The 22,555-nt window shown below is 47.2% G+C and overlaps 1 protein-coding gene across 1 annotated transcript in view; it reads right to left on the minus strand.

Annotated features, from left to right (window-relative positions):
* The window catches only part of LOC144593122 (twisted gastrulation protein homolog 1-like), a 37,800-nt gene that overhangs the window by 12,891 nt on the left and 2,354 nt on the right, over positions 1-22,555 (minus strand). Inside the window, exon 2 of the mRNA XM_078398586.1 lies at positions 20,604-20,770. Coding sequence (XP_078254712.1) covers positions 20,604-20,726 — 123 coding nt within the window. The 5' untranslated portion in view covers positions 20,727-20,770. The remainder of the gene's footprint in view (positions 1-20,603; positions 20,771-22,555) is intronic.

Below are 22,555 nucleotides of genomic sequence, written 5' to 3' on the forward strand. Positions count from 1 at the left end.
CAGTGGTGGAGGTAGATGAAAGAGTGGGATTTAAGAGACCTTTGGATGGTTATAAAGGAAAGGAAGGGATATGGAGTACGTGCAGGCAGATAAGTGTTGCTTTTGTCATCATTTTCGACACGGTTATTGTGGGCTGAAGGGCCTGTTCCTGTGCTGTTCTATATTCTACTGCTGTGCGATGCAATAATGATAACAGGGACAGTGGAATATACACCAGAGCACTAATAACAGGAGACCAACAGCCCCAATGCAGGTGGCTTTAATACAACACAGCACAAGCTGCACTGGCATTCTCAGAGCAGATTCCAGCCTAAAATTGAGGCTGTTTTCCTGCTGTAGGTAGCTCTGTGAAATGCCATTGATTCCTTTACAGGAGAAAAAATCTGCAACAATTCAGGTAAGGAGTCCAGAGATATGGAACTACATTTGTCCCTGCTGTTGTCAAGCAACTGAACTATCCTACCGACAACTAGGGAGCAGTTCTTAGCTAGTATCCACCTCATTGGAGACCTTCAGACTACCTTTGATTGGACTTTACTGGACTTTACCTTGCACTAAAGGTTATTCCTGTTATTCCCTTTATCATGTATCGATACACTGTGGGTGGCTTGATTATAATCATGTAGTCTTTCCGTTGACTGGTTGGCACATAGCAAAAGCTTTTCACTGTACTTCGGCACATGTGACAATAAACTAAACTCAAAACACAAACGTGAAGATATGACACTTCTAAATAAGCACACTGCATGATCATAATTTTCAGATTCAGAAGTTTTAAAAACAAAACGGTTTCTATATCTGCGTCCGACAACCAAACTAAATTTGCAATGGATCATGCAAAAAAAACTCTCAGTTAGAGCAACAAGACTGGAAGAACAACAATTCCACTGTTCTAAATCTTCTTTCAATTTGAACGCAGCCTAATCTCTTCCTTTGCAAACAATGGGCTCCTTCTTTTGAACAGTGTGGGTTCAGTGCACTAACTTCACAATCTGCTGGTCAAATTTCTGCAGAAGAATTCCTTACAGAACATTTATTCCTGATTCTACATGTTTAAAACCCACAAGTCCTTATAAGCTTCAAAGTCAGATATTAAGTTTGCCAAAAGGCATAACGATCGAGTTTCATCAACTTGAATAGTCCACGAGAGCTCTTAAGAGGTGGAAGAGCCTTCATCTTAGGCATTGAACTCCTTCAATAAGTGCAGCAGCCACTTGCACCTGGGCAGCTTACACCCCAGCGATATGAATATTGATTTCTCTGACTTGAAGTAACCCTTGCATCCCCTCTCTCTCCATCCCTCCCCACCCTAGTCATTGTACTAGTTTCACTGTCGCTGTATTGACTTTCACTGTCTATATAGCTCTTTATCAACTAGCCCACAGCCGACAATGGACCAATGGACCTTTCCTTGATCATCCCTACTTTTTGCAGATCATTCATTCATTCAATATCTCTCTATATCACGAAGGTATCACAAAATGCTGGAGTAACTCAGCAGGTCAGGCAGCATCTCAGGAGAGAATATATCTATATCACCGTCTATATCTCCCACTTCCCTCTCCTCTGACTCTCAATCTGAAGAAGGGTCTCGACCCGAAACGTCACCTATTCCTTTTAGAATCATAGAGTGATACAGTGTGGAAACAGGCTTTTTGGTCCAACTTGCCCACATGTCCCAGCTACACTAGTCCCACGTGCCAGCATTTGGTTCATATCCCTCCAAACCTGCCCTATCCATGTAGCTATCTAACTGCTTCTTAAATGTTGGGATAGTCCCTGCCTCAAGGCTTGTTTCATACATCGACCACCCTTTGTGTGGAAAAGTTACCCCTCAGATTCCTATTAAATCTTTTCCCCTTCACCTTAAACCTATATTCTCTGGTCCTTGATTCGCCTACTCTGGGCACAAGACTGTGCATCTACCTGATCTATTCCTCATGACCTTCTTAAACACCTCTATAAGATCACCCCTCATCCTGCTGCGCTCCAAGGAATAAAGTCCCAGCCTCCTCAACCTCTGCCGATAGCTCAGACTCTCTGGTCCTGGCAACATCCTCGTAAATCTTCTCTGTACCCTTTCCAGCGCGACAACATCTTTCCTATAACATGGTGCCCAGAACAATACTCTAAATATGGCCTTACCAATGTCTTATATAACAGCAACATGACCTCCCAACTTCTATACTCACTACTCTGGCTAATGAAGGCCAATGTGCCAAAAGCCTTTTTGACCACCCAATCTACCTGCGACTCCACCTTTAGGGAACTATGCACCTGCACTCTAGATGCCTCTGCTCTACAACACTACCTAGAGCCCCACCATTCACTGTGTAGGTCCTGTACATGTTAGACTTCCCAAAATGTAACACCTCACATTTTTCTGCATTAAATTCCATCAACCATTCCTCAGCCCACTAGGACAATCGATCAAGATCCTGTTGCAATTTTTGACAAACATCTTCACTATCTGCAAAACCACCCACTTTTGTATCATCTGCAAGCTTGCTAATCTGGCTGTGTATGTTCTCACCCAATTCATTGATATAGATGACAAGCAGCATCAGGCCCAGCACCAAACCCTGAGACACCCCCCCAGTCACAGGCCTCCAGTCTGGGAAGCAACCTTCCACCATCACCCTCTGCTTCCTTCCATTTCCAATTTTCTATCCAATCAGCTATCTCTCCTTCGGCCCCATGTGATCTAACCTTTCAGAGTAGCCTACCACGAGGAACTCCAGAAATGCTGCCTGACCCACTGAGTTACTCCAGCTGTTTGTGTCTATCTATGAGACCAACCTATCAGGTTACAAACAAATGATGGTTTAATTCAAAGAAGGCATTTTGGAATGAATCTTTGGCATAATATCAATGCATCATAGCACAACCTTGTAGAAGAAAGTGCTGTTCTGGGATAAGCCTTCACTTCCCTTTCTCAAATGGGATTTCAAACTTTAATAAATGGTAATAAAAGAAGCACACAGCTGTTTCCTAATCCTGGACCCACCCCAGTAATAAGCATGTGAGCTTCAAACTTAGCACCCAGAGGCACTGCAGAAGAGGTGAAGGGACTTAACTGCCACGGTCACCAGTAAATAACAAGCTGCTTTGTAGCTATATTGTGGAATCCCACAGACAGATGACCGACCAATTATTCTTTTTAAGTGGAGTTGATTGGGAAGGCATTTTGGGCTAAAAAACTGGGAGAAGATCAGGAAACACTGATGTTCGACATGCAGCTGAGACAAAGGAAAGGCAAGTGCAGCTGCATTTAATGGCCCACCTGGAATGTGGTCCCCCACGTGTTAGTGCTCCGAGCTGCCAGGGTAATGACTGGGCCACGTTAGACGTTTAGCTTAGAGATACAGCGTGGAAACAGGCCCTTCAGCCCACCAAGTCTGTGCTGACCAGCCATACATCTGCCCCGCCCACTAGCACTATCGTACATACTAGGGACAATTTATAATCTGTACCGAAGCCAATTAACCTACAAACATGTAGGTCTTTGAAGTGTGGGAGGAACCTGGAGCACCCGGGGAAACCCCACGCGGTCATAGGGAGAACGTACAAACTCCGTACAGACAGCACCCAAAGTCAGGTTCGAGCCTGGGTCTTTGGCGCTGTAAGGTAGCAGCATCTCTACCACTGTGCCACCATGCCACCCCTAATGGTTAATGGAAGACAGGGTGAATGAATTGTGGAACCATCTTTGAATATGATCCCAGTAATGGCTACATACTTTAACAAATCTTAATTTTACTTTTGAGATACAGCATGGAAGCACGGCCTTCGGCCCACCAAGTCCACGCTGACCATCCATCACTCATTCACACTGGTTCTAGGTTATCCCACTTTCACATTCACTCCCTACATTATAGGGGCAATTTTACAGAGGCCAATTAACCCATACGTCTTTGGAATGTGGGAGGAAACAGAGGCATCCGGAGAAAACCCGCGTGGTTACCCACAAGAGAACACAGACCGAGGTCGGAATTGAACCTGGTCTCTGGCACAGTGAGGCGACAACATTACCAGCTGCACCACTATGCCGATGCACTGAAGAAAGTATTCTGACCGGTTGCATCACGGCCTGGTGTGGCAATTCCAGCACACAGGAAGCTACAGAGAGCGGTGGACCCAGCCCGGTCCATCACGGACACAGCATCAAGAAGCGCATATCGTACCCCCTCCATTTTGGGCCGTGCCCTCTTCTTGCTAATACCATCTGGCAGGAGGTACAGAAACCTGAAGCCCCACACCACAAAATCCAGGAACAGCTACTTTCCTACAACCATCAGGGTCTTGAACCAACCTGCACAACCCTAATCCTACCTCAGCAACAGAACACAGCAGACTCGTTTTCTAATTGTGTTTTACACTAATGTCTTATTTCTTCGCAGTCTTTTCCCTTTCACCATCTTGTAGAATGTATGTGTAATTTATGTTTGGCGTGTTGCCTGCGATGCTGCAGCAGGCAAGATTTTCATTGTACCTGTACCTCACCATACCTGTGCATATGACAATAGACTCAACAACTTGAGTTGGATGAATAATATCAGGGTAGATATTGCCCTCTAATCCTTGGGCTAAATGTAATTCTCAAGAGTGTTTAATTGCCATATGTACCAACAATGGAACAACAAAATATCTACTTGCAACAGCATAACAAAATAATATTCTGCTAACTTGGGGGGATAAGAACATAGAAAACAGTACAGCACAGGAACGAACTGTTTGGTCCACGATGTCCATGCCGAATATAACACCAAGTTAAACTAATCTCCTGGGCCTACATGTGATCTATATCTCTCCATTTTCCATGCGCCTATCCAACTTCTGACATTATAGAAGTATATAACATCATGAGAGGCCTTGATAAGGTGGATAGCCACCATCTAACCCCCGTGCAGAAGAGTCAAAAACTAGTGGGCAAAGTTCGAAAGTGAGAGAAGACAGATTTTAAAGGAACCAGAGGGGGAACTTTAAAAAAAAACTAAACAAACAGCAATACATAGGAAGTAGTAGAGATGGCACGATTACAACATTTAAAAGACACTTGGACAGGTACATGGATAGGAAAGATTTGGAGGGCCTGGGGCTGGGGGAGTGGGGGCTGGGGGAGTGGGGGCTGGGGGAGTGGGGGCTGGGGGAGTGGGGGCTGGGGGAGTGGGGGCTGGGGGAGTGGGGGCTGGGGGAGTGGGGGCTGGGGGAGTGGGGGCTGGGGGAGTGGGGGCTGGGGGAGTGGGAGTGGGGGCTGGGGGAGTGGGGGCTGGGGGAGTGGGGGCTGGGGGAGTGGGGGCTGGGGGAGTGGGGGCTGGGGGAGTGGGGGCTGGGGGAGTGGGGGCTGGGGGAGTGGGAGTGGGGGCTGGGGGAGTGGGAGTGGGGGCTGGGGGAGTGGGGGCTGGGGGAGTGGGGGCTGGGGGAGTGGGGGCTGGGGGAGTGGGGGCTGGGGGAGTGGGGGCTGGGGGAGTGGGGGAGTGGGGGAGTGGGGGCTGGGGGAGTGGGGGCTGGGGGAGTGGGGGCTGGGGGAGTGGGGGCTGGGGGAGTGGGGGCTGGGGGAGTGGGGGCTGGGGGAGTGGGGGCTGGGGGAGTGGGGGCTGGGGGAGTGGGGGCTGGGGGAGTGGGGGCTGGGGGAGTGGGGGCTGGGGGAGTGGGGGCTGGGGGAGTGGGGGCTGGGGGAGTGGGGGCTGGGGGGAGTGGGGGCTGGGGGGAGTGGGGGCTGGGGGAGTGGGGGCTGGGGGAGTGGGGGCTGGGGGGAGTGGGGGCTGGGGGGAGTGGGCCAGTACCCATACCCATACTAGCTGTATGTATTTTTTGTTTATTTTTGTTCTTTTTGAACATCTAAAGTCAGAGGCACTGTTTGTCAACACCCACTTGCCCATATGTGTATGGCCACCCCACAACACAATTCCCTTTCCCCCACCCTCTCAGCAGACCAAGGAGGTGGGGGGGGGGGAGGGCAGGGAAAGTTGCCTCTCTTCAACATGGGACAGGCTGGTTTAAAGTAACAATAAGAACATTAAGGGAACATCTTGGCATCAAACAAATGTACACAATTCCCATATGGAACCAGTTTATTAGAGGTCATCTTGTTGTCACGTGGGCGAGAACGCCCAAAACAAAATCAACTGCAGCAAAAAGAGCAAATAAATTAGAACAAGCCAATGTTAAACAAAAAAACTGTGTTTCATTATATTTTATTATGAAGAAAGACCAGTCGCATGTGCGGACTGAGGAAGATGGTGGGAGGATTTTAGAAAAAAGGAAGAAGAATGAAATCAAGGAAGAATCTGGACAAAAATTAGGAACAGATGCTGTAATGAGTTGAAAGCTAAATGTCCAGCAAAAACAACGCAGATGTTAACGGTTTAGTTTAGAGATACAGCGCGGAAACAGGCCCCTCGGCTCACGGGGTCGGCGCCGACCAGCGATCCCCGCATATTAATACTACACCCACTAGGGACAATATTTACATTGACCAAGCTAATTAACCTACAAACCTGTACGTCTTTGGAGTGTAGGAGGAAACTGAAGATCTCGGAGAAAACCCACGCAGGTCACGGGGAGAATGTACAAACTCCGTACAAACAGCACCCGTAGTCGGGATCGAACCCGGGTCTCCGGCACAGCATTCGCTGTAAGGCAGCAACTCTACTGCTGTGCCACCGTGACCGCCCTAACGGTTTTGGAAGAAATACATGCCTTTGCAGACACAAGGTCATCAGACATAATGATAGACACAAAATGCTGGAGAATCTCTGGAAAAAAGGAATAGGTGGCATTTCGGGTGAGACCCTTCTTCAGAGCATACACGATGGATGGGAGCGTCCCACCAGGCACTGAGGAACAGAGGGACCAGTCCAGGACAGGTCCAGTACACCCTGAAATGGGCAGCTCAAGTAGAGAATGTGATGAAAAAAGGCACACAATTCATTATCTTCATTAGCTGGGGCAGGGTATAAAAGAGTCAGGAGGTTGTGGCACTTTATAAAACCTTGGTTAGGCTTCAGCCTGAGTACAGTTTACAGCTCTGTTGGCCAGGAAGGACCTAGTTGCCCTGGAGAGGGGACAGAGGAGATTGGTCTGGATGTTGTGTAGGATGGAACTGCAGATGCCGTTTCACACCGAAGATAGACACAAATTGTTGGAGTAACTTAGCGGGTGTAACTTAGGCAGCATCTCTGGAGAGAAGGAACGAGTGATGTTTTGGGTCGAGACCCTTCTTAAGATAGCATTTTGTGTCCATCTGTGGTCTGGATGTTGCCTGGGATGGAGGCTTCAGTTACGTGGAGAGCCTGGCAAGGCTGGGGTTTCTCTCCTTGTTGCAGAGCAGGTTCCCAATAGATACAACATCATCAGGAGATCGGATAGGGTAAATACCATGAAACACAGAGAGGGTAAATACCGTAAAACACGAATGGGGACAAGTCAATTAGACTTTGGAGATGTGGCACAGAAACAGGCCCTTTGGCACATCGTGTCCATGCCAACCAGCGATCACCCCATACACCAGCACCATTCTACACACATGGGGCAATTTACAATTTCACCCAATTCAAATAACCTATGGACCTGCACATCTTTTCATGATGGATGTTTCCATTAATGGGAGAATCTAGAACTAGAGGTCACAGCCTCAGAATTAAAGGACCTTCTTTTAGGAAGGGGACGAGGAGAATTTCTTTAGTCAGAGGGTGGTGAATCTGTGGAATTCTTTACCACAGAAGGCTGTGGAGGTCAAGTCAGTGGATATTTTTAAGGCAGAGATAGATAGATAGATTCTTGATTAGTACATGTGTCAGAGGTTATGGGGAGAAGGCAGGAGAATGGGGTTAGGAGGGAGAGATAGATCAGCCATGACTGAATGGCAGAGTCGACTAGAAGGGCCGAATGGCCTAATTCTACTCCTATTCCTTATGACCTTATGATCTTTGGAGTGTGGGGGGTAACCGAAGCACCCGGAGAAAACCCACAAGGTCATAGGGTGACTGTACATGCTGCACCCGTAGTCAGGATTGAACCCGGATCTCTGGCGGTGCAATGCAATAGCTCTAGTGCTGCACCACTGTGCCGTCACAAAATTATAGAGGTATTTAAAATTATGAGGGGGCCCCAACAGGGAAGAAATGTTTTCATTGGTGCAACGGCCAAGAACTGGAGAGGAAAGATTAACAAGCAATGATCCGGTGGTTGGGGAAAAAAAAGGCTTCTCGCAACATGTAAAGACAGCAAGTGGTTTGCAGATGGAATGCTTGTATGACAAGTTGATAAAGGCAGATTCAATTGCGGTCTTCAAGTTAGAATTGGAACAGCAAATGAAGGAAAAATATTCTGTGGCTGTCGGAGAGGAAGGGGGAAGTGGGACCAGCTGTGCAGAGCTGGCACCGACAGGGAAGTAGGTGGGGTGGGGAAGCATAGTGTGAGAAAATAACTGCAGATGCTGGTACAAATCAAAGGTACTTATTTCACAAAATGCTGGAGTAACTCAGCAGGTCAGGCAGCATCTCAGGAGAGAAGGAATGAGACCCTTCTTCAGACTGATGTCAGGGGGGCGGGACAAAGGAAGAACCTTCTGTTGTGCTGTTGCCATGATAGCTGTTTTACCGAGCGACCCTTTCTAGGCTCAGTCTGCACTGGGTTAAGATTGCTGGAAAGCAGCAGTGGATGGGCCACTTCCACCTTCCGATCAGTGATTCAGCGTTCGATGAAAATCCATCTTGTTCACTGGCATGCTCTGCCAGATGAGCAAGAAAATCTCTAGATTGTTCCGAGACTCATCGCAGGCGAAATCTCCACAGGTCCGCGAACAGCAAAAGCCTCCCTCCCAAGTTGGGGATGGGAGTCTGGCACGGGAAAGGGATTCGTGGCTGCAGCAGAACTGAGCCCGTCACCAGCGTTTTAATCCTGAATTCCGGGATCTCGCCAGAACCCTGGAGCTGTTGCAGCTTGCGGCTTTGGGAGGTTTATCTCCTCAGTCCACACGCCTGAGTGAAATACGGCGTCTTTCGTGTGCGTCTCCGTCCTCGGAGGGCTGCACCTGGACCCCATGTCTCGGGCAGAGTCTTTAAACATTTGGCAAACACTCGGTGAACTAGTCACGCAACATGTACTCAAAGCCTTGACTCATAGATACGGCAGGCAGTGCCTCAGATGTGATGATCGTCACGGTTCTGTTTGTGTATTGTACAACGCACCAGCTGGCTGGTCAAAGGCAACAGCTGCGAGGTATATTTGACAAGTAATCCATGGAACAGCCTGGAAGGAGATCACTCACAATATCTTTATTCTGGTGCAATGTACTCATACAGCACAGGCACAGGCCCTTCAGCCCAACCTGTCCATGCTAACCAAGATTCCTCATCTAAGCTTGTCACATTTTCCTATTTTAGCCAATATAACCTCCAATGCCCCAACTCGCCCATGCCGACCAAGGTGCCCAATCTAAACTAGTCCTATTTTCCCATTTTTGCCCCATTTCCCTCTCAACCTCTCCTATCCCTGTATTTGTCCAACTGACTTTAAAATGCTGCCATTGAACCAGCCTCAACTACTTCCTCTGGCAGCTCGTTCCATATGCCCCCCCACCCCTCGAGTGAAAAAGTTTCTCTCCAGGTTCGTATTAAATCTTCTTGTACTGATCCCCCTCAAGACTCTGTGCATTCAACCTATCTATTCCCCTCCTGATTTTATACACCTCTATAAGATCACGCTCAGACTCTTGCACTCCAAGGTGTAACGTCGTGCAGGTTTGTAGGTTAATTGGCTTCTGTAAATTGTCCATTCTGTGCGGGAATAAACGTTGGTCGACACGGACGTTAGGCCGAAGGGCCTGTTTCCACACTGTATCTCTAGCTTAGAGTCCTATCCCGCCCAACTTCTCCCCATAGCTCAGACTCCCTTCCTTACAGTCTCCTCTGCATTTTCTTTCCTTTCAGTCCCTTCTTAAGTGCAACTTCTCCCTGACCCAAACAACGGACCATATATTGTGTTGGGTGACAAGGTGGCGCAGCGGTAGAGTTGCTGCCTTCCAGCACCAGAGACCCGGGTTCAATCCTGAATATGGGTGCTCTTGTTCACAAGGGATAGGAACATAATTAGGTCATTCGGCCCATCATCCAAAGTCTACTCCGCCATTTAATCATGGCTGATCTACCTTTCCCTCTCTACGCCATTCTCCTGCCTTCTCCCCATAATCACTGACCCTCGCACTAATCAAGAACCTATCTATCTCTGCCTTAAAAATATCCATTGAGTTGGCCTCCACAGCCCTCTGTGGCTATGAATTCCACAGATTCACCATGCTCTAACTAAAGAAATTCCTCCTCATCTCCTTCCTAAAGGACCATCCTTTAATTCTGAGGCTATGAACTCTGGTCCTAGACTCTCCCACTTTCCACATCCACTCTATCCAGGCCTTTCACTATTCGGTAGGTTATAGGTGCTGTTGCACGTTCTCCCCGTGACCTGCGTGGGGTTTCTCTGGAGGCTCTAGTTTCCTCCCATGCTCCAAGGACGTACAGGTTTGTAGGACAATGGGCTTGGTAAAATTATAATTGTCCCTAGTTTGTCGGATAGTGTTAGTGTATCACTGGTCGGCGCGGGCTCGATGGGCCGAACAGATTGTTTCCGCGCTGAATCTCTAAACTAAACTAAACACTCTGCAGATGCTGAATGACCTGTGCTTGGCCCATATCCCTCAAAACCTTTTCAGCATATTTCTTATTCTTTACCATAACTTGCATCAAAGCCTGATTAAACACAATGTAATGTTACCTGTGAACGGGCTCCAAGTATAAAGGCTGGTGTTTATATGTGCCCTTTGCATCTCTTTCAGAAAGCCCAAACCACTTCACAGCCAAGGAAGTGCTTTTGAAGTGAAGGCACTGCTACAATGCACAAAGTTGCCTTCAACCAGCTGAACAACACACCAAGCTCAAGGGCCAAAGCATCTGAGTCTTGCTTCTATTGCAGGCTTCCATAAACAATGCTCTTAGTTTAGAAATCCAGCATGGAAACCAAGCCCACTGAGTCCACACCTACCATTGATCACCTGTTTGCACTAGTTCTATGTCATCCCACTTTCTCATCCACTTCCTACACACTGGGGGCAATATTACAAAGGCCAATTCACCTGCAAACACACACATCTTGTGGGAGTTGGGAGGAAACCAAAGCACCCGGAGGAAGCCCACACGGTCCCAGGGAGAACATCCAAACTCCACACAGCCAGCACCAGAGGTCAGGATCAAACCTGGGTCTCTGGTGCTGTGAAGCAGCAGCTCTACCAGCTGTGCCACCTTAGTGGTGAGATGATCTGGTAGAGAAAAGGTGGCACCGAGGGTACTGCACAGTAGCGCCGTGGGACAGCATGTTCCACATTCACCCACAGCAGCAGCAGACCAGACCTCAGCTTAACGTTTCATCCAAGAGTCAGCACCGCTGGCAGTGTGGCACTGCCTCCATAACCCACAGGGGTGTCAGCCTATATTGTCCTGCAGGTGGGACTTGAATCCACAGGGGGCGAGATTCCTTAAAAGAGCTCACACAGAGGGGTTGTAGGCGACAAGGGGTGATGGGTGGGGGGGGGGGGGTATGGGAAAGCGAGACAAGTGTGAGGATGGCAGGAGGATCAGAAGGAGAGAAGGGCAGCTGGTTATCATCCAAAAGACAACTTAAAACTTGAAAGTCACTCTAAGATCAAGGGACGGGTCATCATGACCTGTATAATCGGGTTCGATGGTCGTGTGGTGGTTCAATTACGAGACTAGTAATGAGGCAACTAGAGAATTTAAATGTAGTTAGCAATCTGCAATGTCAACAAAACGAAAAAATAAAGATGACCACAAAACCACTAGATTGTGATAAAAGGCTGCTGGGTTCACCATGCCCTTGATGGGAGGGAAGCTGGCGTCCTAGTGCAATCTCGTCTAAATGTGACCTCAAACCCACAGTGATATGATTACCTCTGTTCCCGGCACAAATTGCTAGCTTTGCAGCCAAGTTTGCAGATGATACAAAGCTAGGTGGAGTGGTAGGTAGTGTATTGGAAGCAGGGTCTCTGCAGAAGGACTTGGACAGGTCGGGAGAGTGGGCAAAGGAGTGGCAGATGGAATACAGCATAGCAAGTGTGCGATCATGCATTTTGGTAGGAGGAATAAAGGCGTAGACTATTTTCTAAATAGGGAGAGGATTCAGAAATTGAAGGTGTAAGAGGACTTGGGAATGCAGGTCCAGGATTCCCAAAAGGTTAATTTGCAAAATGAATTGGTAGTAAGAAAGACAAATGCAATGTTAGCATTCATTTCAAGAGGACTAGAGTATAAAAGCAGGGATGTAATTCTGAGTCTGTATAAGGCACTGGTTAGAGGCACTGGGGAGTATTGTGAGCAGTTTTGAGCCCCATTTCTGAGGAGGGATGCACTGGCATTGGAGAAGGTTCAGAGAAGGTTTATGGGAATGGTCCTGGGGATGATTGGGTTAACATATGCTGAGTGGTTGATGGCTCTGGGCTTGTACTCACTGGAGTTTAGAAGGATGAAGGGGGACTTCATTGAAACTTACAGAACAGTGAAAGGCCTGGATTGAATGGGCGTGGAGAGGATGTTTCCACTAGCGGGAGAGTCTAGGACCAGAGGGAACAGCCTCCTAAAAAAAACGTACCTTTGGAATGGAGATGAGAAGGAATTCCTTTAGTCAGTGTAAGAAAATAACTGCAGATGCTGGTACAAATCGAAGGTATTTATTCACAAAATGCTGGAGTAACTCAGCAGGTCAGGCAGCATCTCAGGAGAGAAGGAATGGGTGACGTTTCGGGTTGAGACCCTTCTTCAGTCTTCAGTCTGAAGAAGGGTCTCGACCCGAAACGTCACCCATTCCTTCTCTCCTGAGATGCTGCCTGACCTGCTGAGTTACTCCAGCATTTTGTGAATAAATACCTTTAGTCAGTGTGGTGAATCTATGGAATTCATTGCCACAGACGGCTGTGGAGGTCAATTCATTGGATATTTCTAAAGCGGAGATTGATAGGTTCTTGATTAGTAAGGGCTTCAAATGTTACAGAGAGAAGGGAGGAGAATGAGGTTGAGAGGGAAAAATAGGTCAGCCAGGATCGAATGGCAGAGAAGACCCGATGGGCCAAATGGCCTAATTCTGCTCCCATGTCTTATGCCCTTCTGAGATCATTTCACTCAGCTTTGGTTTGGGCCACATTTGGAAATAGCGTGGCAGTTCTGGTCAATCTATTGAAGGGAGGATGTGGAGGGTTAGGAGGGTGTAGAAGAGGTTTACCAGGATGTTGTCTGAATTAGAGGGCATTAGCTATAAAGAGAGACACAAGAGCCTGCAGATGCTGGAATCTTGAGCAGAAACCAGATTGCTGGAGGAACTCAGCAGGTCAGGCAGCATCTGCAAAGGGAAATGGGCAGTTGATGATTCGGCTCAAGACCCTTTTTCAGACTGAGTTGAGGGGAGATAAGAAATGGGAGGAAGGGGTCAGGAAAGAGTTAGCAAGTGATAGGTGGACCCAGGTGGAGCGGTTGATTGATAGATGAGAGAGTTGGGAGAGAAGTGGAAATAATAACTGAGTATGGAGGTGATATGTGAAAACAAAAGGCAAATCAACAAGGGGCAGCACGGTAGCATAATGGTAGAGTTGCTGACTTATAATGCCAGAGACCTGCTGTTCAATCCTGACTATGGGTGCTGTATGAGGCTTGTACGTTCTCCCCATGACCATGTGGGCTTTCCCTGAGGTCTCTGGTTTCTTCCCACACTTCAAAGACGTAAAGGTTTATAGGTTAATTTGGTTTGAGTAAAAATTGGAAATAGTCTCGAGTGTGTAGGATAGTGCTAGTGTACCAGGTGATCACTGCCTAGTGTGTAGGATAGTGCTAGTGTACCAGGTGATCACTGCCTAGTGTGTAGGATAGTGCTGGTGTACATGGTGATCACTGCCTAGTGTGTAGGATAGTGCTAGTGTACCAGGTGATCACTGCCTAGTGTGTAGGATAGTGCTAGTGTACCAGGTGATCACTGCCTAGTGTGTAGGATAGTGCTGGTGTACCAGGTGATCACTGCCTAGTGTGTAGGATATTGCTGGTGTACATGGTGATCACTGCCTAGTGTGTAGGATAGTGCTGGTGTACCAGGTGATCACTGCCTAGTGTGTAGGATATTGCTGGTGTACCAGGTGATCACTGGACAGTGTGGACTTGGTGGCCCAAAGAGCCCGTTTCTGTGCTGTATCTCTAAACTAAACTAAACTCCTCTACCTGATTCACCTGTCAGTTGCCAGCTCTTGCCCCACCCCTTCCCCTTACTTCTTTCTACCAGCTATCGCCTCTCCCTCTGCTCAATCGGTCTGAAAAAGGGTTTCAAACTGAAATGACACCTATCCATTTCCCTCCACGGATGCTGTTTGCCCTGCTGGGTTTAGTTTAGTTTAGAGACACAACTTGGAAATGAGTCCGCGCCGACCAGCGATCTCCATACACTAGCACTATCTGACACACGTGGGCAATTTACTGAAGCCAATTAACCTACAAACACATACGTTTTTGGCTTAGAGTCATAGAGTGATACAGTGTGGAAACAGGCCTCTTGGCCTAACTTGCCCACACTGGCAAACATGTCCCAGGTTTACTAGTCCCACCTGCCCGCATTTGGTCCATATTTCTCCAAACCTGTCCTATCCATCTCCCTGTCTAACTGTTTCTTAAATGTTGGGATAGTCCCAGCCTCAACTACCTCCCCTGGCAGCTTGTTCCATACACACACCACCCTTTGTGTGAAAAATTCAGATTCCTATTAAATCTTTTCCCCTTCACTTTAAACCTCTGTCCTCTAGTTCTCAATTCATCTACTCTGGGCAAGAGACTCTGTGCATCTACCCGATCTATTCCTCTCATGATCTTAAACACCTCTATAGGATCACTCCACATCCTCTTGTACTCCAAGGAATAGAGTCCCAGCCTACTCAACCTCTCCCGATAGCTCAGACCCTTTAGTCCTGGCAACATCCTCGTAAATCTTCTCTGTACCCTTTCTAGCTTAATAAACATCTTTCCTATACCACGGTATCCAGAACTGAACACAATACTCTAAATGTGGCCTCACCACCAATGATCTTATACAACAGCAGCATGACCTCCGATACTCAATACCTTGGCTGATGAAGGACAATGTGCCAAAAGCCTTTTTGACCACCCGATCTGCCTGCGACTCCACCTTCAAGGAACCATGCGCCTGCACTCCTAGATTGCTCTACAGTCCCCAGAACCCTACCCTTCACTGTGTTGGTCCTGCCCATGTTACACTTCCCAAAATGCAATACCTCACATTTCTCTGTAGGATGTCGGAGGAAACCGGAGCACCCGGAAAAACCCCGCAGCCACAGGTAGAACGTACAACTCCGCACAGGCAGCACCCATAGTCAGGTTTGAACCCGGGTTTCTGGCGCTGTAAGGTAGCAACTCTACTGTTCCTCCAGCAGTCTTATTTTTAGCTATGAGGAGGGGTTGGGCACACTTTAGGAGGGAGAGGGGAGGATAGGTAGAACATAGGGTGGGTGGTGAGTCTTTCTGTCAGGGTGGAAATGTTAAATTTGAGAGTACCAAAGGGCTGTAGCGACCATAGGGATTGGTCCTGAGAGTCAAACCCTCGGATTGGCCAGCAAGGTCACGTGGTGGTTTTGGCGCCCAAAACCAGTCAGTGGGAAGAGAACTTCGATGTGAATAGTTTGAGTTAATGGTCGTCTGCGATCTCGGTTGTTATCCTTTGTAATTGAATATTGCTACCACAATAAATTTCTTGAACAAAGTACAAGCCTCCAGACTCGCCATAGGGCACAGCTTTAAAGTGAGAAGGGGAAAGTTTTTTTTTCACATGAGAATGGTAGGTGCCTGGAATACACTGCCGGGGAGGCGATGGAAGCAGACAAGATATTGGCGATTTAAACAGGCACATGAATTTGCAGAGAATGGAAGGATATGGATCACTTGCAGGCAGATGAAACTATCTTAATTTGATATCATGGTCACACTGATAGTGTGGGCTGAAGGGTCGGTTCCTGTGCTGCTCTGCTCTATGTTCATTGGAGACCCATAGGTGATCTGTAATCGGACTTCACTGGACGTTATCTAGAACTAAATGTTATTCCCTTTACCCTATATCTGTAGACTGTGGACTGCTCGATTGTAATCATATATAATCTTTCCGCTTCGTGGACAGCACGCAACAAAAAAGCTTTTCGCACATGACAATAAACTAAACTGAACCTAACTAAACAAAATATTAAATATAAACAGGAAGATGAAGTCCATATTAATACCAACTAAAATACATGACAGGAAAAGTGTATTTGTTCCAATCTAAAGATTCTGCTTTATAAATAAAATTAAAATCATAATCAAATAATCACCATAGCAGCAAGTTTGCAATGAGCAAAGCCACAGGGATAAATTAAACCAAGCAATCACTAACAGATTTCAAGCAGCCTGTTATTCTGCATGTGCAGTGCATAAGACCTTAAGTAGTTGGAATAAGACCAGGCCATTCAACCGTCAAGCCAACTTCATTCTAGTATCATAGCTGAGCCAACATTCCTTACATCCATTTTCTTCCCCTTTCCCCTTGGATAATTGTTACTGTTTAGAAATCTACTCATCAACTTGCCTGTCAGGGTGTCAGGGGTTATGGGACGAAGGCAGGAGAACGGGGTTGAGAGGGAAAGATACATCGGCCATGATTGAATGGCATGTTAGACTTGATGGGCCGAATGGCCGAATTCTGCTCCCAGAACCTATGAACTTCCCAGTTCTTTTTTTATTTTGTCCCCATCCTTGTTGGAAGTCATTGAACATGTCCCAGCACTGATCCTTGTGGTGGAACATATCAATGACTTGTGATCCATTTTCCAACTCAAAAATAACACTCCGAGCCCTCCTCAACGCTTCCAGGTTTGTAGATGACACCAAAATAGGTGGGAGGGCTTGTTGTGATGAGGATATTGGAACACTGCCATACAAATAGACACAAAATGCTGGAGTAACTCAGTGGGACAGGCAGCACCTCTGGAGAGAAGGAATGGGTGACGTTTCGGGTTGAGACCCTTCTTCACTAGGGACAATTTCCTATTTTTACCGAAGCCAAATTAACCTATAAACCTGTCTGAAGAAGGGTCTCGACCCGAAGCGTCACCCATTCCTTCTCTCCCGAGATGCTGCCTGACCCGCTGAGTTACTCCAGCATTCTGTGTCTAACCTATAAACCTGTATGTCTTTGGATTGTGTGAGGCATTGGAGCACTTGGGGAAAACCCACGTGGTCATGCGGAGAACATGCAAACTCCGTACAGACAGCTCCCGTAGTCAGGATTGAACCCTAGAGGGTCCAGAGGAGGTTCACAAGAATGATTCCAGGAATGAGTGGGTTAGCATATGATGAGCGTTTGACAGCACTGGGCATCTACTCGCTGGAGTTTAGAAGGTTGAGGGGGGACATCATTGAAACTTACGGAATAATGAAAAGCATGGATAGAGTGGATGTGGAAAGAAATGTGTCGGAGGATGTGGAAAGGATGTTTCCACTGGTGGGAGAGTCTAGGACCAGAGACCATAGCCTCAGAATTAAAGGATGCTCTTTTTGAAAGGTCAGGAGGTCAGGAGGAACTTCTTTAGTCAGAGGGCAGTTAATCTGTGGAACTCATTGCCACAGAGGGCTGTGGAGGCTACGTCAGTGGATATTTTTAAGGCAGAGATAGATAAATTCTTGATTAGAACAGGTGTCGATGGATATGGGAGAAGGCAGGAAAATGGGATTAGGAGGCAGAGATCAGCCATGATTGAATGGCGGAGTAGACTCAATGGGCTCAATGGGCCAGAAGGTGGCGCAGTGGTAGATTTGCTGCCTTACAGCACCGGAGACCCGGGTTCCATCCTGAATACGGGTGCTGTCTATACGGAGTTTGTACGTTCTCCCCATTACCCCATGGGGTTTCACCGGGAACTCGGTTTCCTCCCACATTCCGAAGACGTACAGGTTTGCAGGTTAATTGGCTTTAGTAAAGATTGTTCCTAGTGTGTAGGATAGCGTTAGTGTAGGGAGATCGCTGGTCGGTGCGGACTCAGTGGGATGAAGGGCCTGTTTTCGCGCCGTATCTCTAAACTAAACTAAAACTAAAGTATGTCTGCTCATGCACCACTACCCATTTTGGTTGTGACAACCTGAAACATCTCACACGTAGATTACATCTTAGACAGAAACATCATCAATCCAAGTTCTCCAGGAATGCTTGCCTGATCCGCTGAATTACTCCAGCACGTTGCTTCTTTCCTTAGTAAACCAGCACCTGCAGTTCCTTGTTTCTACTACTTCATGTGAAAGCTGGCTTCAAAGCCATTCAAAGTTCTCAAATTTCCAAAATTAATTGAGTTTGCATATTCATTTGCTGCTGGGCCTGACTATACAACACAAAAGCTCACAAAGCTCAACACAAGGTGGAGAAGACCACAGACATGTCACTAGAACTTCCAAATTAATTCAACATACGGGCTATTCTGAGGCTCAACCACAAAACTGGGCCAGAGAAGACGATGTTTTAACTTTGCATTTGACCCAAATTAATATGGTGGAGAATGCCTGATGTTGGCACAAGCTGCAAACAAAAAACATTTGTTTCATTTCCAGATTATGAAATAGAAATACTTCATTCCCTCCACATCTCAGTCCATTGGAAGCTGTGTATCTTGGCTACAACATGTTACATGATTAGGCTCAGCTGTGATTCCTCACATATGATGTTTAGATTTGTACAACAGCAATTTCTGCTCAGTCCTCATACTATTGGGCTCAGCCTGCTCGGAAAGCATTACAATTGCACTGTTCAAATCCTCGGGACCACCCAAACTGCTTCACATCCTATGAAGTACAGTAAACCCTTATTATAATGGACCATGAGGGTGGGAATGAGCTGGGGGTTAAATGGTATCCATTATGGTGATTGTCGATTGTCTGCTAAAATAAAGTAAGGGATTACCAAGAAATAGAGTACCGTTGTGTAAGTAGTAGAAAGAAAGAACTGCAGATACAGATTAGTACACTAAAGGACAGAAAGAGCTGGAGTAACTCAATGGGTCAGGCAGCATTGCTGGAGAACATGGATAAGTGATGTTTCGTGTCGAGACTCTTCTTCAGACTCTCACTCCAGGTGAGTTGACAGCCCTGGGCCGCCGGCAGCTGGAGGATAGGCGAGGATCGACAGAGTCGATGGTGGCGGCCCGCTGGACTACAGGTAAGGGTCGGCAGTGGCAGGCACGGCCTGGTAGCGGCAGGGGAGGCAGAGCGGGATGGGGATGGTGTCGGTCAGCATGTATCTCTACACTGTGGATGACTCGATTGTAAAGGTCAGTAGGTCCGCCCACTATGACCAATATTAATTATAAAGAGGTCCGTAATAATGAGAATTTACTGCACTGTACACGTAGCCACAGTTAAGCAGTGCAGAGTTGGGGACAAAAGACGCAGATGCTGGAACCTTGAGCAAAACACAAAATGCTGGAGGAACTTAATGGGTTAGGCAGCATCCAGGGAGGGAATGGACAGACGACGAAACAGGTCAGGACCCTTCTTCAGACTGAACCATCACCCTTCAGTCTGACCCCAAAATGGTCCCACCCAAAATGTCATCTGTCCATTTCCATCCCCAGATGCTGCCTGACCTGCTGAGTTCCTCCAGCACTTTGTGCTTTTCAATGAAGCTGGTAGGTCATCTGCCTTGGTCATGATGGTTCAGAGATAAATGTTAACCAGGACACCAACAATACTGCTCTGTTCTTCAAACAGTTCAATGGAACCAAATTAATTCTACATGGGGATATTCTGAGGCTCAGCCACGAAAATGGGTCAGAAAATACGATATTTTAACATTGCATTTGACCCATATTAATATAGTGGAGAATTCCTGATGTTAACACAAGCTGCAAAAAATCATTTGTTTATTTTGGAGATTATGAAATAGAAATTTGAGTGGAGAGCCCAGAACATACTCAACTGGATTAAAGTTGTTCAGAAAACATTTTATTGGGATGTATCACAGCATGGTTTGGGAACAGCTCCATCCAAGACCACAAGAAATTGCAGAGAATTGTGAACGCAGCCCAGACCTCAACACAATCCAACCTCCCTTCCATTCCCATCAGGCAAGAGGTACAGAAGTGTGAAAACACACACAAGTCCCGATTCAGGGACAGTTTCTTCCCAGTTGTTATCAGGCAATTGAACCATCCTATCACTAACTACAGAGCAGTCCTGAGCTACTATCTACCTCATTGAAGATCCACGGACGATCTTTGATTGGACTTTACTGGCTTTATCTTGTACGTTTATCTGGCGTTATTCCCTTTATCATGTATCTGTACACTGTGGATGGATTGATTGTAATCATGTGTTGTCTTCCCACTGACTGGTCAGCACACAACAAAAGCTTTTTGCTGCACCTTGGTACACGTGACAATAAGCTAAACTCAAAATTAAAGATGAGGAGACTTTATACCGATTATACCAATTATACCATCAACCTCCGACACAGCGATTTAACAATCGACCTACCTGAATGAGGCACTTGCTGACATCACTAGCACACAGTGCCTTGTTGCATGCACGGGTGCAGGTAATCCAACTGAGGAGTACTGCTGCAACTACGAATACTGCAACATAGCCGGGTTGCTTCATCTTTCTCAGGTGGAGCTATCAGTGCCTGGGACTGCCAAGCTGCGCTGGAGGGAGTGGAAGGAAAAATAAATCTTAAAAAGGATCCTGAAAATTCATAAACAGCATATGATTTTTTGTTTACAACCCACAGATGCTGGAAACCTAAAATAAAACAGAAAATGTTGGAAACACTCAGCAGGTCAGGCCATGGGAAGAGAAACAGAGTTAACGCTTCAGGTCAGAGGTTCCAAGCATCTTCTTTCTGAAACATGAACTCTTTCTCTTCCCACAAATGCAGCCTGACCCACCGTCAATATTTTCTGTTTTTATCATGCATAACATGGAGTTACAATTATATAGATGGCAATTTTATTTTCCATTAGTATCTACACAATCAAAAATGCACAAGCAAAATAAAACATTCCATTTCAACGCATGTCACACATTTTAAATTCAACATAAGCAAGACACAAAAGTGCTGGAGGAACCTATTAGGTCATTCTGAAGGGTCCCGATCCTAAACATCACCTGTCCATTCCCTCGCCCAATGCCTTGAGACCCACTGAGTTTTGCCAACACTTTGTGTTTTGTTCAAGATTCCAGCATCTGCAGTTTCTTGTCTCCTTAACATAGTTGTGCTTTAGGCACATATGAACTGCGTTAGTTAGGGAGGTATTGCATGTGACACAATCCTACAGTTTTCTACATCCATCAACTGATATTCAGATGCAAACAGCGAATGACCCCGTTCCCTTCCTCTGGCCCCTACTGCAGAGTGCCATCTGAAGTGCAAACAGGGATTAGCAGATTCCAGGCACACATTCCTACCTACCTGACCCTAGCCAGCAGGCACGTGATACAAGATACACAAAGAACTCACGAGTGTGGACAGGCGAGAAGAGGCAGGAGAGGCACCAAGGTGGGTGCACACGAGGAAAGATCTGGAAGGGGCAGTCACCCGCACTCTCAAACCTCATCTGTCTTTCAAAGAGATCGTGATGATCTCCCACCTCAAACACTGGCTACCTGCCCGATCTCCAAATCCCTCAATTCCTTTTATAATGCACCAATTTCTGCCTTTCACGAGCACCAAATATTCAGGAGCGTCTGATGTAGATATCTTGTGGACAAATAATTTTTTTCTCATCAAGGTCCTGATCGTCTGTGACTTATCATAAGGCATCGGAGCAGAATTAGGCCATTCAGCCCATCGAGTCTGCTCTGCCACTCAATTATGTCTAAACTAGAGAAAGTGACTCATGGTGATACAAGCCTCAGTCACAGGAACAATGCTCTCTGCACCCTCTTTAGTGGAACTCAGAGGTGGTCATAAGGGATAGTAGTGGTAAGCCATTCGACCCATCAAGTCTACTCCGCCATTCAATCACGGCTGATCTATCTCTCCCTCCTAACCCCATTCTCCTGCCTTCTCCCTCTGACACCGGAGAGGTGGGGAGAGGGGATGTGAAGAGGGCCTAATAGAGAGGGGGAGATGGGGCTGGCAGGGAGGGGCAAGGCAGAGAGGGAAAGGGCCCAGTGGGGAGGTGGACGAGGAGGACTAATAGGTGAGGCGGAGGGGGCGAGGGGACAGTGGGGAGGGAAGGGGCAGGATCTGGCGGTGAGTGGGAGAGGACCAGCGGGGAGGGGAATGTCTGGAGAGGGGGTGGGCTGGTGTGGAGAGGATGGGGGCTGGTGGGGAGATTGAAGGAGGGGGTGAAAGAGGGAGGGGGTGAAAGAGGGAGGGGGTGAAAGAGGGAGGGGGTGAAAGAGGGAGGGGGTGAAAGAGGGAGGGGGTGAAAGAGGGAGGGGGTGAAAGAGGGAGGGGGTGAAAGAGGGAGGGGGTGAAAGAG

Source organism: Rhinoraja longicauda, chromosome 4 (genome assembly GCF_053455715.1).
Source record: "Rhinoraja longicauda isolate Sanriku21f chromosome 4, sRhiLon1.1, whole genome shotgun sequence".
NCBI lineage: Eukaryota > Metazoa > Chordata > Chondrichthyes > Rajiformes > Arhynchobatidae > Rhinoraja > Rhinoraja longicauda.